We start from the raw sequence: 17,416 nt of genomic DNA, 5'->3' as shown, positions 1-17,416 counted from the left end.
AGTTTATTACCAGCTTACCCACTTTACAGGGTGCAAAAACTATTTTCATCCAAATATCAGACCCTCCTGAAGGCTCTGGTTCAGTTCAAACACTGAGCTTACCACACCTTTGTACAGCATATAAAGACTCAAAGCTTTGATCTTGCATGGATGTCTGTATTTGATAAATACTTTAAACCAATGCCTCCATACACCAGCCTGTGCATGATCACACTTTCACATGCCTACATACATGTCACATATGACAGAAATAAACCTGAAAAACTTTCATACGCTCAGTCGGAAGCTGACAATTGTCAGTGTGTATAACAGACAGATTTAGCAGTATGGCAGGTGTATGAGTGGGAGTGTGTCAATTTCTAGTGCTATATGCATGTATTTGCAGAGCTGATGACGGTCATGCATATTCAGTAGCAGGTGTGTCTTTGTTTGTGTGTGTACTTGCATTCAAAAGGAGGAAAGATCAGAGGGGCACCTTGGAAACAGGTGTGCGCGCTTTGTCAGATGTGTCTGAATATGTTAAATACACTTTGTGAGACTGTACCTTTGCGGATCGAGCCTTCTTGTCCCACCACTCCATTGGGGTCGACGTTGGTGACATAGACGGGCAGATCCCATCCTCTGCTGCTCATCCCACCTGCAACCGTCATGCCGAGAGAATCATGCGGTTCCTTCAGCAAAGACACTGTCTTCTCGTAACATGCAGGCTTTTGGCATGAATCCTGAAATGGAGGGACAGGAAATGAGAAAGATTAAGTCACTAAAGTTCCAGTGCAAATTATTCAGATTATGACGTTTCTTAAAGGGGTGGTTTACGTTTTTTATTATTTTTTTATTTTTTTTTAGGCTTGTTTGTGTTTATGGGGTGCAGTCTAAAATGTGTTCATGCTTCGTTTTTTTTTTAAACGTATAATTTTTCACACAATTTTCCCTTATTCCACACCAATCTGTCCCTTCTCAGACAAACGGCTCAATTTATTTCTTGTTATTATGAAGCCCTCCCTCAGAAATATGTGATGGGCCGAGATTGTCGGCTGGCTCTGTATGTGTTGATTCGCTAAAGCGCCTCAAGGGCGTCTGAACATCCCACCCCTTTCAAGCTCAGAATGTGCTTCGGTTGTATTATAAAGTAAACAATGACGTCCTTTATATTGCTTATCAATATAAGCCCGATTGAGATGCACAGAATATTAATGAAGAGGGGTGCACAGAACCTGTGCAAACACGACTCTTAATGGTTTTTTTGTTTGTTGTTGTCTCATACTTTCAGATACGCTGTTGTTTGTAAATGCTACTGTTCCTGTTAGCTTTTAATATACGGTTTTATTCTAATTAAAGCTTTAACACGGCACAACAACCGTACGCGCATCAATGTATAATGTTTCTCATTGCTTTGTGAAAATAAGTGTATAAATGGTTCCGTTTGTTGAAGCTGATCTGAATGAGAGAGGGAGAGAGACAGAGAGAAAGAGACAGACAGAGAGAGAGAGAGAGAGATGCAGAGCAGGGCGACGTGAGGAACAGTATTGAGAACTGCTGCTTTTGAACATTGGTTTTGAAACCTGTGAATCCATTAGAATCGTAAGACAGAATCTCGATTCGTATATGTTCAGATTTTTACTTGCACTCCTAGCTTTCTCTTCCTCTACTCTAAAGCAGGACGACATGGCCTCGCGCCCTTTGTTGCGTGTTCCCGGGGGCGGGGTTTATCTGGGTTTGTGACGTAATGGACCTGGGAAGAAGTTCGTTGTAGTCCCTTACCAGGATTCACACTTTTCTGATGCCACAAATAAGAATAATGTCTGTGTGTGCTTGTGTGTTTGTAATAATTGTTGAGCTTGCAGGATGCTGTGTTATTGCTGAGCGTGGCTATATTTTACCTTGGATCCTCTCCAAGAACAACAAACACAGTCGCTAAGTTCTAACTTAATAAAAAAGCCTTATTAAAGTTCAATAAAAGGGCTGTTTATATTTGGTCTGAGCCTTCGGCTACAGAAAATCAGATCTGGAGTTAGTGTATTGGGCTTATCGCTGGAGAGACTGAAAAGTGAAAGCAGAGGAGAGGAGTTTCTGACTATATGCTGCCAGAATGTTCCCACCTCTCCAAGTGTGTAAAAGGGAATTAACAAGAGTTACTGAAAGGACAAAAAGTGATTGATTGAAAGAAAGAGTGAGTGGAAGAGAAATAATGTCAGGGTTTGATTTGTTCTGGTGTGGTTTTATAGGGTTTTTTGGGCCATTTGAAAAACAAAAGGAAATTACAACAGGCCAGGCGGGCCAGGCGGGCCAGGCGGGGCTAATAGCCTCGGGCCAGTAGCACTGACGCCAAAATGGCACAGAGCTTCCACAGTCGAGCCTGAAGCTCTGCTGCGCTTCACTAAAACCCGCCCTTTACAAGCCTCTCAGGAACAACGTCATGCAACCCCGTGATTTCACCAACAAAGAGAAGTTATCAGAAAACTAAGAAATAATTCACTGGAACTAGCGCAATCACAAAACGAACATGATAAAAGTGGCCGTTTGTTTGCATGTTTTGTTAAATATTGAAATTCAAAAGCATCGATGTTTTACTATAGAATAAGTGATACATTGTGCATAATGAACGAATTTATCAGGACTCAAAATTAATCGCAGAGAAATAAATTTATTTCTATTTTACTTATTTATTTTTAACGCTTATGAAAATAGCATGCTTGTTGAGTCGAGACCGTTTCTGTTTATTTGTAGCCACAGTATGCTATACCTCACATTTAGAATGAATGATAATATCTCTTTTTATAAAAAGCATCGGCTATAAACATTTCTGCCTTGTATGGTGATTATAATCCACATCGGATAAAATTATTTCAAACACTCGCTGCTGACTTAAAGTGAGTTTTGAGCTCAACTTATTTAAAAAACAGTTTTTAATTCCGGTGTTATTGCTGTTAGCTTTCTGAAATGATCCACAGTGCAGGCTCTCTATTTTTATAAAAGCTCCCGAACAAAAATCATTATTATATTTTGATGACTTATGCTATGTGGAGCTAAACTCTCGAGACGAGACTTATGACAGATAAAATATGTTACTAAATAAATACACAATTGTGATAGAGCTTAAGAAGCTGACGTCTGATTTCTCCAAGTGGTTGCATTTATCATGTTTACTATGGTAACGTTAATGTTTAGCGTGCATAGTCTTTTACATCGCTTATAAATATTTCTGCCTTGTTTAGTGATTATAATCCACATCGGATCAAGTTATTTCAAACACTCGCTGCAGACTGAAAGTGAGTTTTGAGCTCAACTTATTAAAAAAAGTATTTAATGCTGGTGTTATAGCTGTTATCTTTCTGAAATGATCCGCGCTGACGCTCTCCAGACGCAGAGAAACTCCGCTTTTGTTCATAACCACTCCTTCTAGCCCCAGCTGGCCCGCTTTGACCTAAGGTTATCGTCGGGCCAAAAAACCCGGGCCGTTGGCCCAGAGGAAGGCCGGCGAGGCACGATTTTAGCCCGACAGTGGAAACGCGGCTACCGTGTGTCAAGGTCAATAAGTCTTTTAAAATAATTTGGGCTTTTCTTGTTAAGGCAAGGTTAGTTCAGGCTAAAAAATGTCAAAATAGGAATCCTATTGAAATAACTGGATTTTATCTATGAAAATTTACAGAACAACTGTAATTGTGACTGCACCTTTATTTGTCATTGACAATTAAACCAGCAAAGACCAACTAACCCTCACAAACTGGTCTGAGAAGTTTTTTAATCAAGGCAAGGGAGAGAGAGAAATGACTAACAATGAATTTGACACTTATTAGAACAAGGGAAGTTGTCAGTGCAGCAGAAAATCCAGTTTAGAATAAGCAATGAAATCCATCCTGCCATGGCTGTGTTTCTGTTCACTCCTGCTGGGTTTTCTTCTGTTAATAGGTTTGGAGACAGCTGTCTCAAAGGAGTGTGTGTGTGCGTGTATTGTGTGAGCTGGCTGATTGAATGATCTTTGATGTAGAAGTAAAAGGCTTTCAGATCTTCTTCGTCAATAAGAGAATGTTTAGTAAAGTGGTGCAGAGGGACGGGAAATGAAGAGTGTGTGCAGGTTATGCTCATGAAACCCACCAGTAAAGTGTGCTCAATATCCACAGGTGAGTAGGGCGGTGGTCCTTCCATGTTCCACGGCGCCTCCTGTAGGATGTCCGGACTAGGGATGTGAGTCTGGCGGGACACAATGAAGTGGACTCGGTCCTCACTTGCCTACAGAACACACGGAAGATAGCATTAGTGTCCAATTTTATATGACTTTCAGGGATTAAAGGCCTTGTTAAAGGACAATAACTACCTATAACCATAATTATAGAACAGGGATGTCCACACAGCAATTGCTGCTCCTCTTGATTGGACAAAAATCTGTATAGTGCTAGATGTGTTATCAATATTTATATAAATATTAAAATAATGTTAAAACCATAAATCTGAATGGGAATGAACTTCTGCTTTCTAAAGACTGCTCAGAAATTATGTGATTATCATAATTATATTATTCTATTCACAGGCATAATTTAATGTTTCTTTTCAGGTTCCTGCATTAAAAATGACTATGATTGAGCACTGAAAAAAAAAAATACATATATATAATTTTAAAATAAAATATTTTCCTGATAATATTTTACATGTTACCAGTTTTTTACTGTATAAATGTATCTTATTATATGAAAATGTAAAGCTATCTTTATGTTGTAGGAATGGGCTACAAGCCAACACACTCCAATTTTGATTTCATGGGGCCTTTGACACTGGCGTTAGGGTGGATGAAAGTTGGCCTAACATTAGCCATCTACTGCAAAAGACTTTCGAACTCGACAGGAGAGCAAACAGAGGCCAACAACTTCCCTTAGGAGCGAGCAGTTCAAAAACTGAATTTCAATTTTAAAATAGTTTGTTCATACCCTAGAGAGTGTGTGCGTAATGTCTCATTACTCTCCGGACATCTAGCAAGCACAATTACCCGATGTTGTGATGACAGCCAATGCCCTACAGCTTCAGCTCAGTGTGAATGTGTGATTATATCTCAGAAGTGTGTACTTATTAAAGAAAACCTAATATATATGGAGATTTGGGATTTATTCTGTAGTCTGTGCGTATGTGTGAGCTGAAGGAGGGCACAGGATCTAGTTTTTCCTTCTCTGATTTATTTTTCACCCATTCTGTTATTCCATTTTCTTGATTAACCCTTACTTTTGACATCCATTTTTGACATCCATAGCTTTTGTTTGCTCTCAAGCGTGCACACTTGCATTGAGAGCCCATGGAGTTCTTGGGAGTTCAGAGCTCTGTCGCTGCCTCTTAAATGAGTGGTCTTAGTTAGTTATTGCCCTAATTGGACTAATTTAATCAGGTTCCTGCCAGCAGTTAATCTATGTCAGAAACTTCTGCTGTGAGCGGCCATCTTGTCTCCTTAGAGAACTATCTGAACCAGACAACATTAGTAACAACATTCGGAAAAACCCATCACACTGAAATTCGTATCAAAATCACACACTCACTCTACTCTCTTACACACTTTTATATTGTTGACACACCTCTCACAATCAAATAAACTGCCACAAACCTTATGTAAGCTCTACATTTTATGCAATACTGCTCAAGGAACACACCCAATCAGAGGTGGGTAGTAACGAGTTACATTTACTTCGTTACATTTACTTGAGTAATTTTTCGGGGTAACTAATACTTTTCGGAGTATATTTAAAAATGGGTACTTTATACTCTTACTTGAGTAATTTTTTTGGGAAAAATCTGTACTTTTACTTCGTTACTGTGGGCGACGCTCCTCTCGTTACTTTATCTTAATGCAATAAATGTTGTAAATGGTTCAGTTTATTCCAAACGCGCCGTCTACTTTTCTCTGGACAATGAGCGATGCCCATTCGCTAATGATTCATTCTTTTGAGTCAATTCTGTTCAAAGGCTTGATCAAACCAATTAGCAAACGAGTGAATTGGTTCATGAATCAGTTTGAAGGAGTCGTTCAGTTCCCTGGAGAAACGCGCTGAGCGTCTGAAGCGGTTCACTCAGAGTTGTAACGTTTAAGATCATCAGCAGCGTTGAAAACGTGGATATGGAACTGCACTGAATTGAAAGCAAATCTGCAAAGGCTATTATTTGCTTGCGATGGAGATCCTTATTAGATGAACGCGTGTGCTGTCTACTGTTTAACAGGTAATAACTTGAGCTACATTCGATTACAGTAAACGATACCACTGTGACATTAGTTTGTTGTACGTGTGTGGCTTATAACAGAGGGGAGTCAAGTTGAATGCAGCTTCCAAAATACAAAAAATAGCCGATTAAGATTTTATTAATTTTAATACAATCACACCGGTGCGAGTACGTTCAGCAAGTCATATCATCAGCTGTTAAATTCAGATCTGTGATCGCTTGCTGGCGCTGAGCCAGAGACAGACGCGTTTTTACAGCGTTGCGCATTATAACCAATCACACACGGTTCTTTTGAATGCAATCAGGCCAATCGGTGTGTTCCGATGAGTCATCGCGGAAATGCCGGTGCCTTCACTCGCTCACTGACACCTCTTTCTGGCGAATTCTCTCGTCAGAAACAACAAAGTGCAGATGTGTGTACGAATCTATAATTAAGATATTGATTTCACAGTGTTAACAGTTTCAGTGATTTTAATGGGAGTTTCTGAGAGTGATTGAAATCTAGACTGTCAGTGAAAATGATCTTTAATAATGTAAATGTTATTTGCTCTCTTTCTGAACAATGAAAGATTAGTAGCAATATTTATATCACATTAACTTTCAATGTTAAATTCACATTTAATATAAAGTCAGTCGTATTAAAAATATGTTATGGCATGAAACCTATATCTGTTACTTAAGTAAACAGACAGGGTTTTATAATAAATTGGAGTAAAGGCTGATGAAATATATACATTTACACACGCACACATACATTATGTACATTTATCTATATATCTAAATAAAAATAGGCTCCGTATATATGACCCAAAGTAACTAACTACTTGAGTAGATTTTTTATCCGATACTCTTTTACTCTTACTCAAGTAACTATTCGAGACTAGTACTTTTACTTTTACTTGAGTAAATATTTCTAGAATTACTTTTACTTTTACTTGATTAAAGTTTTTGGGTACTCTACCCACCTCTGCACCCAATTTTATTTGCAGCCATAATAGTTGGTTTTTGGGACTCAGGACTAAGTCTAATCCTGGGTTAAAGTCTATTCATTACCATTAATGAATGATTCACTGAATGAGATGCCACAGGTTAGGATTAGTAGGCATTGTAAACAGTAATTCTTTGAAATACTGAAAAGGCTTCACAATAAAAGTGCTTAAATTTTTTTAGCATGACTTCAAATAATTTTAGGCTTTATAAATGTCAAGCACTGAAGCACTGCATCAAAAATAAATTTCTTGGCTGTTGCTTTTTGTCACATAAGGATTTTTTTTATTTTTATTTTTTATTGTTGGTTGTCTGTTGTTTTGTTTTTGAACAGGCTTTCCATAATTTTAGAATCATTTAATGTAGAAATCATGTGTGAACAAAACCTGAAATAAGTTTTGGGAGTTTGGCAAAGTTGTAGGATTGCTGGAAAAGCTTCATATCGATGCTGTGAGTGAACACAGACATGAAATGAATGGTATAATTCTGCTGTGGAAAAAAAATGTTGGTGAAGTTGTACAGACAAAAGTAATTAAAGAATAATGCGCCTCTTCTGAGAGGATGAAGAAAGACCAAAACTGATTCTCTCACTATTGCACATCTCTTTAAAGGCCATTTAAAGGGGGTTTAACTGAATTTGGTGATGCAATTCCGTTGCAATTTAAAGTTTACTGCATGAACATCGCTATTGTCAGTTGGACTGCATTTTGCATCAAAGCAAACAAAATCGATGTTGTCAGTGGGCTGGATTTAGCTTTTTAGCATGAACAGACTGCAGGTCATTTTCATTCATTTATGCGCACTTTTACCAGGTATTGACTTTGAATTGCATTTGTTTTGAATATTTACACTTTTGATTTGTGCCGTTGTCACCGTTTCGTCTGAAGGTTTTGCACAAGCTTTAATACTCATCACATTACTTTTGACCTCACCCATAATGCTGCTCACCTGAATAAGCAGCGCAGCATGCTCAGGAGCGCCATATCTCAGGTCGTGGCCATTGATGGCCAGAACACGGTCATCTACTCTCAGCCTCCCGTCAAGGGCGGCCAGCCCTCCCTCCAGCAGGTGGAAGATAAAAACGCCATGCTCATCAGGCCTGCGCACTAGCTTGATGCCTAGCTGTTCATCTGGAGCCCTCTTAACGAGGACCACATGCAGGCTGTCGTCCCGGATGGCAGGGGTGTGGGTGGGGAAGGCCTCGGTGGGAGAGTGATGATGGGAACGGTAACGGTGGTGCTGTTCTCGCAGTACAGTCAACCGCAGCAGTGTGCAGGGCTGCTTCAGAGCCGTCACAGCGTAACAGTGAGGCACATTACTGATATCTATACCATTCACCTGAAGGGAGGACAGAATGAAATTATATATCAAAATCAGGATAAATGTTTATGTTTACAATATTGTTGTAATAGCTTATACAGTAAAGAATGATTCTAGAAAGCCAGTATCACTTTAAATGCTTGAGCTCTTTAAAGTAGAATGGATTCTGATTGGCTGTCAGTGTTTTTGTTTTACCCTGGGAAAAAAATCATTCTGAAAGTGATTCTAATGATATAGTTCCTCTCTGTCTTTATCATTATAGTTGTGGTGTAAACTCTGCTATACATTTAAATGTATAATGATTAAAAAAAAACAAAAAAAAAAAACATTGTTATTATTATAAACAGATGTGCTCCAAATGTGTGTCTATTTAAATATCTGATTAATTAATACTCTCAGCTTTCTCATTTTTAGGGATGCACAGTGTACCTGGATCATTTCAGTAAATTTTATTTTTATTTTTATATACATTGGCTATTTAAGTGCTAATGCCCATTTACTTTATTTTTACATTTGGATTGGTTTTACAATTGTTTTCCAATTAAAATTATTATTTAAAAAAAAAATCAACAACAGTTAAACATGTTTTATGCTGTACATGTTGTGATGTACAGGTTTTAGTGTTTTATTATGATTCTGTTAATATATTGGCCATTTATTGGTTAGTAACTAAAACATTAAAATAATAATTAAAACATTAAAAAGTAAGCCATTCCACAGATTTCCTCTAAAATTTAAATAAATTAATCATTAAATCTGATTCTCTCTGGTTACATGCAGAATCCTCACATACTTTCCCTCTGAACAACAGATGGTGAAGCCCATGACAACATTTGATATCAAAACCAGGATGAATCACTCCTACTGTACAATTACGTAACATCATATCTAGCGCACATACGCACTTTAAGGATCATATCTCCAGGTAGCAGTCTCCCATCCCGAGCGATGACGCCCTCTCTGTAGATGTCCTGAATGAGGATGCGAACCAAAGGCGTCTCATTGCCCCCAACAGTGCTAATAGCCAGTGGTTCACAAGGATCTACCCTGGTGATCTTTATACTGGTGATTTCACCATCAGGGATTAGATGATGCAGCTGGGGCAATGCAAATACTGAGAGAGAGAAAAAGAGAGCATCTGTAATCAGTGATGTCACAGGCTAACCTGTTATCTAGATAAACATGGTCTAACAAATATACACCCATATCACTTGTACTATTCATTGCTGGCAAATTTAACATCTGTGTACCCAACAGACAAGTGTTATGGGGATTTATTCCAACATTTGTTACTTCAGTGTTTTGTTGTAATTTTCACATCTTTATAGTTCCTTTCAGTAAGTTTGTGACTATTTTTAATTTTAAATTATATATATATATATATATATATATATATATATATATATATATATATATATATATATATATATATATATTTTTTTTTTTTTTTTTTTTTTTTCAAAATTCATGTGACAATTACTTTTTATTTACACTAATCTTTCATAAATCTGAATTCAGTTAAACTTCTCAGTTCTCCCTCTGTACAGCCAAACCAATAATCTAGTTCAAACTGGTTTTTAAAGTTGCTGCCACATCACTTCTTGTGGGAGCAGGGCCATCCTTAACGGGGTCCAACTGATGCGGTCGCACCGGGCCCCGCACTTGAGGGGACATCACGGCAAATGGACAGCGAGATTCCGCATCATTTTTTATTTTTATTTTTTGTACAGCTAACCATTCACTTTTTCTTCTCCAACCTACACATGAACTCAAATATTATCATCACTTTCTGTCCAGGGCATCTGTCCAGATCAAAGCAGAGCCAAACATGACTTCAAAAATTAAAATCATTTCAGCGATCCATCAGAGGAAGCAAGGGGGGCCAAGCCTTCCCAAAAATTTCCCCGAAGATTAATGTAATCATGTTAACATTTATATCAATCATTTATGCACTTATTTGTTTAACTCTGATATACTATCATTCAAAAATCTGTGGACAGTATTTTCTTTTTTTTTTAAATAAGCAAGGATGCATTAAATTGATTAAAAGTGACAGTAAAGACATTTATTACAAAATATTTATATTTAAAATAAACGTAATTATTATTTTCTATTCTTTAAATAACACAAACAATTATCACCACAAAAATATGAAGCAGTGCAACATTGATAAAACTGGATTACTGGATTTTTGATTAAAAAAAATGCAGCTTTGATGAGCATAAAAGACTCATTTTAAAAACAAAAAATAATCTTACGACTAAAAATTCTTTCACATTTCTTTCATTTTTCTTTTAAATTATCACTACATGAGGAAGAGCAAGATCACTGAAGAACCAATGTTAGAGGAAGCTGACAGTAAGGCTCCACTTACCACTGAACTGACCATCTATGGACATACTGTAAATTTATTCATAATATGCGTGTACATTTGTATTTGTTCAGGATGAAAGATTCGTACTTTACCTGTGCCTGAACAGACTCTAAACTACAGCTGGATTCTGTAACAATCTCTGTGATTTGTCTTTCCTTATCTTTATCAATCTATTCTTTCTCCATTACACACACCCTCTCTTGTATCCTCATGTTCTCCACAATCTGCAGTTTCTCACTTTCAAAGTCAATATTTTCCTCTCATCTCCTCTGATTGCTTGCAGGGAGAGAGAAAGTGAAGCTCATTACTACTGCAGCCAGGCTGTTACATAACAAACACGGACGCTTATCAGTATTTTCCTTACTCATTTTCAATCTCCCAAGCACTCTTTTTCTCTTTTGTTTTCATTCAGAAAGCAACCATCTCCCTCACCGTTCCTCTGTCCAGTTCCTCTGTCCCGACACACCGCCTCATTTCCTTTCTGTCTCCCTCTGACAAGTCTCCTCGGGCTCCATCTGTATTATTAAAGGACCATATGCTACTGCGGGGCTGAGCGGACCCAAACCAGACTGTCACCTTCTGACACTCCCTTTCTCCTTTTACTATCCATTGATATTGGTTTAGCATGGTACTGAACGATATTAATAGGAAAATTCATGTTTTATTGCTATGTAATAATGCTTCATAACAGCACAGTTACACTACACAGTTAGAAAATCTTTCATATTTATAAACATGCTAATTTTATAACACAGTGCATCTAAAAACCTATTTGGTTTGTTGTTCCTAACTGGTTTAATTCTGTCTAGCTGCTTACACAGTTGGTAATCTTCTGGTCTAGCTGGTCTTCTTGCCAAGTGAAGTTGGTGTTTAGCTGGTAAACCATTTGGATTCCAACTTGACCAGCTGGAAATGCCCAAATACAATACTTGCGAGACACAAACTCACCTTCAGGTGGTATGTTGGCGTTTCTGAGGTTGTCTAGCTCCTCTGTGGTCTCATTGGCCACGGCTGTCCCACTCTTGGTCCTCCTCAGGACACTGAAGGCTCGATTCAGGCGGCGAAAAGAGCGACTACGCACTGATGTTCTGTCAAAGTTGCGATCTGTAAATGAATGTGAGAAGGAACTGAGTAAGAAAGGAGGAGATTGAGATGTTTGCAACTAAACATGTCTGGACATGTCCCTCACACATTATGCTGTCCACTTCCAGCCTACCAGAATTTAATTTGCACACAGTAGCCAATCAGATTGTCTCTCTTTTTTGAGCATCATAATATATTACACCTGCAGGTCAAGCATACACCTGCTGGTGCTGTATTGTGGACACTGCAGTAAGATTATAACTTCTACAGGTCAGACCTGAATCAGCACAAAAAGTGCAGGACACATTTTTCTGCATGTCTGTGTAACTTAAGACATCACAGATGAAAGTTAAGACAAAAATAAAACTGCATTATATACAAGCTTTTAATGTTTCGATATATCCAAGATTTTTAAACACCCTACGGGTGATCAGTGGAGAAAATATATATATAAAAAGAGTTTTTGACAAACTAATGATCTGTTAAGTTAATTTTATGTTCCTAAAGTCAGTTAATGTTCCTCAAGGAAGTTATTATAATTGTGGAATTATTAGAAGTTGAGAGTCTGTGTCAACACTTGCTGAGTCTGTAAAGGTTAAAACACTTTTTCTGTCTCAATCCTCAATTCTTTCAGTCTTTCTGTCCTGATGGACAGAGTTCTGACAGAAGCATTGGCTGGATTGGAAGCAGACAGCTTGTTCAACTGTCACACTGTTTCCAGTCCCGAAGCCAGACATGCTGGTGCAGCAGCATTTATTGTCCCCATTCTCCAGGATTCCCGTTTCAAGGGGGATGTCAGTAAATGAAACACATCTGAACTCATTTGTGAAGGTCAGGAACAGGCCTCATAAGTATTTATAAGGCATATTTGAACTCTTTCTTTAAATCTTCCTCTTTATTTCTTTAACTGCAATGTCAATTGTGTGTCTCAGCTGAGCCTTTTCAGACATGCAGTTTGAACTGATTTTGAAAAAAAAGTTTGTTCTGAATTTGTTATAAATTTCAAAGCTTTGTTATTGAGTTTTTGTTCTAAAATTTAAAAATAAAAATTAAATAAATGTAATTTTATAGTATATAAGTTAATATTTAACAGTCACCCAAAAATGTAACATATATATATATATATATATATATATATATATATATATATATATATATATATATATATATATATATATACACAATTATATAATACTATATATACAATTATATAGTAATATATATACAATTATATAATACTTTATATAACACTATATAAATACATATGTACAAACCCCATTCCAAAAAAGTTGGGACACATCTTGAGTAAAAAAGGAATAGAATAATTTACAAATCTCATAAACGTATATTTTATTCACAATAGAATATAGATAAAATATCAAATGTTGAAAGTGAAACATTTTGTAATGTCATGCCAAATATTGACTCATTTTGTATTTCATGAGAGCTAGACATTCCAAAAAAGTTGGGACAGGTAGCAATAAGAGGTCCGAAAAGTTGTACATACAAGTGTACATATAAGGAGCAGCTGGAAGACCAATTTGCAACTTATTAGGTCAATTGGCAATATGATTGGGTATAAAAAGAGCCTCTCAGAGTGGCAGTGTCTCTCAGAGGTCAAGATGGGATCACCAATTCCCCCAATGCTACGGTGAAAAATAGTGGAGCAATATCAGAAAGGAGTTTCTCAGAGAAAAATTGCAACGAGATTGAAGTTATCAACATTGCATAATATCATCTAAAGATTCAGAGAATCTGGAACAATCTCTGTGTGTAAGGGTCAAGGCCGGAAAACTATACTGGATAGCTGTGATCTTCGGGTCCTTAGACGGCACTGCATAACATACAGGAATGCTACTGTAATGGAAATCACAACATGAGCTCAGGAATACTTCCAGAAAACATTGTCGGTGAACACAATCCACTGTGCCATTCGCCGTTGCCGGCTAAAACTCTTTAGGTCAAAAAAGAAGAAATGATCCAGAAGTGCAGGCATTTCCTCTGGGCCAAGGCTCATTTAAAATGGACTATGGCAAAGTGGGAAACTGTTCTGTGGTCAGACAAATCAAAATATGAAGTTCTTTTTGGAAAACTGGGATGCCATGTCATCCGGACTAAAGAGGACAAGGACAACCCAAGCTGTTATCAGCGCTCAGTTCAGAAGCCAGCATCTCTGATGGTATGGGGTTGCATGAGTGCGTGTGGCTTGGGCAGCTTACACATCTGGAAATGCACCATCAATGCTGAAAGGTATATCCAAGTTCTAGAACAACATATGCTCCCATCCAGACTTCGTCTCTGTCAGGGAAGACCTTGCATTTTCCAACATGACAATGCCAGACCACATACAGTACTGCAACAATTACAACATCATGGCTGTGTAGAAGGAGTATGCGGGTACTGAAATGGCCAGCCTGCAGTAAAAGCCTGTATTAGACAAGAATGGGACAACATTCCTATTCCTAAACTTGAGCAACTTGTCTCCTCCCTCCCCAGACGTTTGCAGACAGTGGCACTCAGCACACAGTGGTAGACATGGCCTTGTCCCAACTTTTTTCAGATGTGTTGATTCCATGAAATTTAAAATCAACTTATTTTTCCCTTAAGATGATACATTTTCTCAGTTTAAACATTTGATGTCATCTATGTTGTATTCTGAATAAAATATTGAAATTTGAAACGTCCACATTAATGCATTTTGTTTATATGCACAATATGTACAGTTTCCCAACTTTTTTGGAATCGGGTTTGTATATATATATTAAACATAATATTTAGATAAATACACACAAGCACAATGTGTGCACTCACACTCACTCTTCCTTGAACCGCTGCGTGCTGCCAGGCTGGTGGTGCTTCCGGATTGGCTGTTATCTTCCACACTGGGCTCATAGGCGGGGTTAACCAGGCCGGGCTCGTCTGATAGGAGGGCGATAGCAGAGGAGGGGCATCCCTCCCCGGGCAGTGCTGCCACAGTGAGCTCTGAGGTGCTGTCTGTGCAGTCTTCCTCCTGAGAGCGCCGCTTTCTCTCTGCGGAGAGCCCATAGTGTGACGCTCCTTTACACCTGTGAAAACACACACACACAAAACGACGTCTAGGTCAGCAAGATATATTACCTTTCAATGAACGTTGTCATCATCTATGTGCTAATTAGGAAAGCAAAGTCACGCAGAGGAGACTGAATAATTACATTGTTACAAGAGGGTGTATTTGGACTTGTACTTGATCTTTGTGAGTTTACATTCTTGTGTAGCTGATAAATTATGCTGCATTGTCACAGAGGAGACTAACAAACAAAGAGATTTCACCCCAAGAAGCATGGCAAACAAACACAAAGACTAGAATATAAAACACCTCACCTTTGAAATGAGATTCCTTACCTTATAAAACTAATCATCTGCTAAAGCCATCTCTTTATAACCTTACTTTACTCATACACACTGACAGTCAGACGCTAGTGTAGATTACACATGAACACATCCAGTAATAGACCTGCGGCTTCAATCTGTACTCGAGAGCATTCCTCAAATGTCATTATGTTCACACACACACAGACAATGAGTAAACCCAAGTAAACCCTCATAGAAGGTCACAGGTTTTCCTCCATTCTGAATTTGAGCTTTACACTGTTCTGTCTGGCGATAAGCAATTTGCCCGTCCACACTGAATGAAAACATAGAAACTTCTGTACAATGTGACCCAATCACATCCAGACAGAAGATATTTTATGTTTTATTTTGGACCAATGAGGTTTCAATGTGGGGGCGGGGCTACCCAGAGGTATCCAGACAGATAGATAATAGGGGCAGACTTCCCAGTTGCACACTTGATGTAATTTGGTTATTTCATCAATACTAAACAGTTAGGTTAAAGTTATGGTCCTATATTAACTAGAAAACAATAAAATCATCTCATACAATTGTAAAGTGAATGATGGCACCATTATGGTGGTTGCTGGAGCAGAGCTCTCTCTCTGAGGGCTGGCTGTGAGGGATAAATCAATGGGTGGACACATGCAGCCAAAAATATGTGTACAGCACCAGAACAGATGCCATGCCTTGGGGACCAGGTTTAAAATAAAGCATTTTGTCTTAGTATTCATGCCTGTCTTCACTCTCATAGATGCCACAAGAGAGAGAGAGAGAGAAAGAAAGAAAAGGTATGTGTGGCAGAGAGCTTGACACTGGCCGTATATCTCACTTACTACTGACCACTGATTGGAGTGCCTCAGAGGTGTGCAAACTTAATAAACACCCTAAAAGAGCAACAGCTGCTTTCAGTCAGCTTCTGTCACAGTTCTGATGAAAGATCTCAAATCCTGCCTCACGCTGGTCGATTAACAATGTGTCAGGATAAAAATTATGGCTTAGGAGTTTGTTGTGATGACAACTACTACTCTCATATATAACATATCCCTGATATTGACAGACAGACCAATAGATAGAATGATAGAAAGATGGATGGATGAAGTCATTTACAGCTATCTGGTAAGAACTGTATAGTCAATGAAAGGCATTCTTTGCTTCTTCTGTTGCCATCAAAAGCAATGGGTGTGATTACCTGAAAGGAAACATAATCTCCTAATATAACAAAAAGAGGCTCAATGGAGGCCATCCAGTTGGGACAGTTCACTTCAGGATCTTTTACCCATGATTTTCCAACAATACAACAGATATTTACTTGAGTATCAAAATGATTTAAAATATTAAGTTTTGTTTTCTGAAGAAAAAATAACATTGCTAAAAATAACATTATTTTGTTTATTTGGTGTAATGCAATGTGTTTATGCAGTTTAAGGTTAAAAAAAATATATTTTCCATATAATGTACATTATTGTTGCTCCTCTATGCACCGTCTTTCTGAAACACACAAATTTTTACAAAGCTCATCGCTCTGAAAAGTGAAGTGTATGCTGATTGGCAAGCTATCCAGTGCATTGTGATTGCCTGAAGATGAACACTGAGCCGAGCCAGATAATGAACAACAGACTGACTCATTCTCGAGTCAAGAACCGTTTCTGTCAGACGCGTCCGATTTGAGAACCGAGGAGCTGATAATACTGCGCATGTGTTGTGTGAAGCAGAATGACACACAGAGCATCTAAACCAAACTGTTTTTTTTTTGGTGATTGATTCTGAACTGATTCTGTGCTAATGTTATGAGCCCAGGTAAACCGAAGGCTTTAATAAAGGGCAATCATCGCAAATGACATCATTACGTCGAGCGCAAAAGAACCGGTTGAACCATTTTATTCAACCGGTTTATTGAATCGAACTGTCCGAAAGAACTACTGGTGATCCGAAAACCGATGCGAGTGTCAGCCACTTTAAAAAAGTTAACGGCTTAAGATATTTGTGGATTAATGCTTATTAGAGATGCGAAACGTTTAAAATGATTCAGTTCGATTTGGTGAACTGGTTCAAGGAGATCCGGTTACATCGATTGATTCGTTCGCG

General features: G+C 38.0%; 1 protein-coding gene across 5 annotated transcripts in view; it reads right to left on the bottom strand.

Annotated features, from left to right (window-relative positions):
- The window catches only part of LOC127938807 (E3 ubiquitin-protein ligase LNX), a 40,978-nt gene that overhangs the window by 5,291 nt on the left and 18,271 nt on the right, over positions 1-17,416 (bottom strand). For 3 of the 5 annotated variants that reach the window (XM_052535679.1, XM_052535678.1, XM_052535681.1), the window contains 6 exons: positions 14,771-15,024; positions 11,825-11,980; positions 9,408-9,616; positions 8,131-8,520; positions 4,096-4,230; positions 545-722 (listed from right to left, as the gene is read on the bottom strand). In XM_052535679.1, coding sequence (XP_052391639.1) covers positions 545-722; positions 4,096-4,230; positions 8,131-8,520; positions 9,408-9,616; positions 11,825-11,980; positions 14,771-15,024 — 1,322 coding nt within the window. The remainder of the gene's footprint in view (positions 1-544; positions 723-4,095; positions 4,231-8,130; positions 8,521-9,407; positions 9,617-11,824; positions 11,981-14,770; positions 15,025-17,416) is intronic. The other 2 variants (XM_052535680.1, XM_052535683.1) reach the window with 1 other exon arrangement.

Source organism: Carassius gibelio, chromosome A20, assembly GCF_023724105.1.
Source record: "Carassius gibelio isolate Cgi1373 ecotype wild population from Czech Republic chromosome A20, carGib1.2-hapl.c, whole genome shotgun sequence".
Classification (NCBI taxonomy): domain Eukaryota; kingdom Metazoa; phylum Chordata; class Actinopteri; order Cypriniformes; family Cyprinidae; genus Carassius; species Carassius gibelio.
This window is presented reverse-complemented; position numbering and strand designations above follow the sequence as displayed.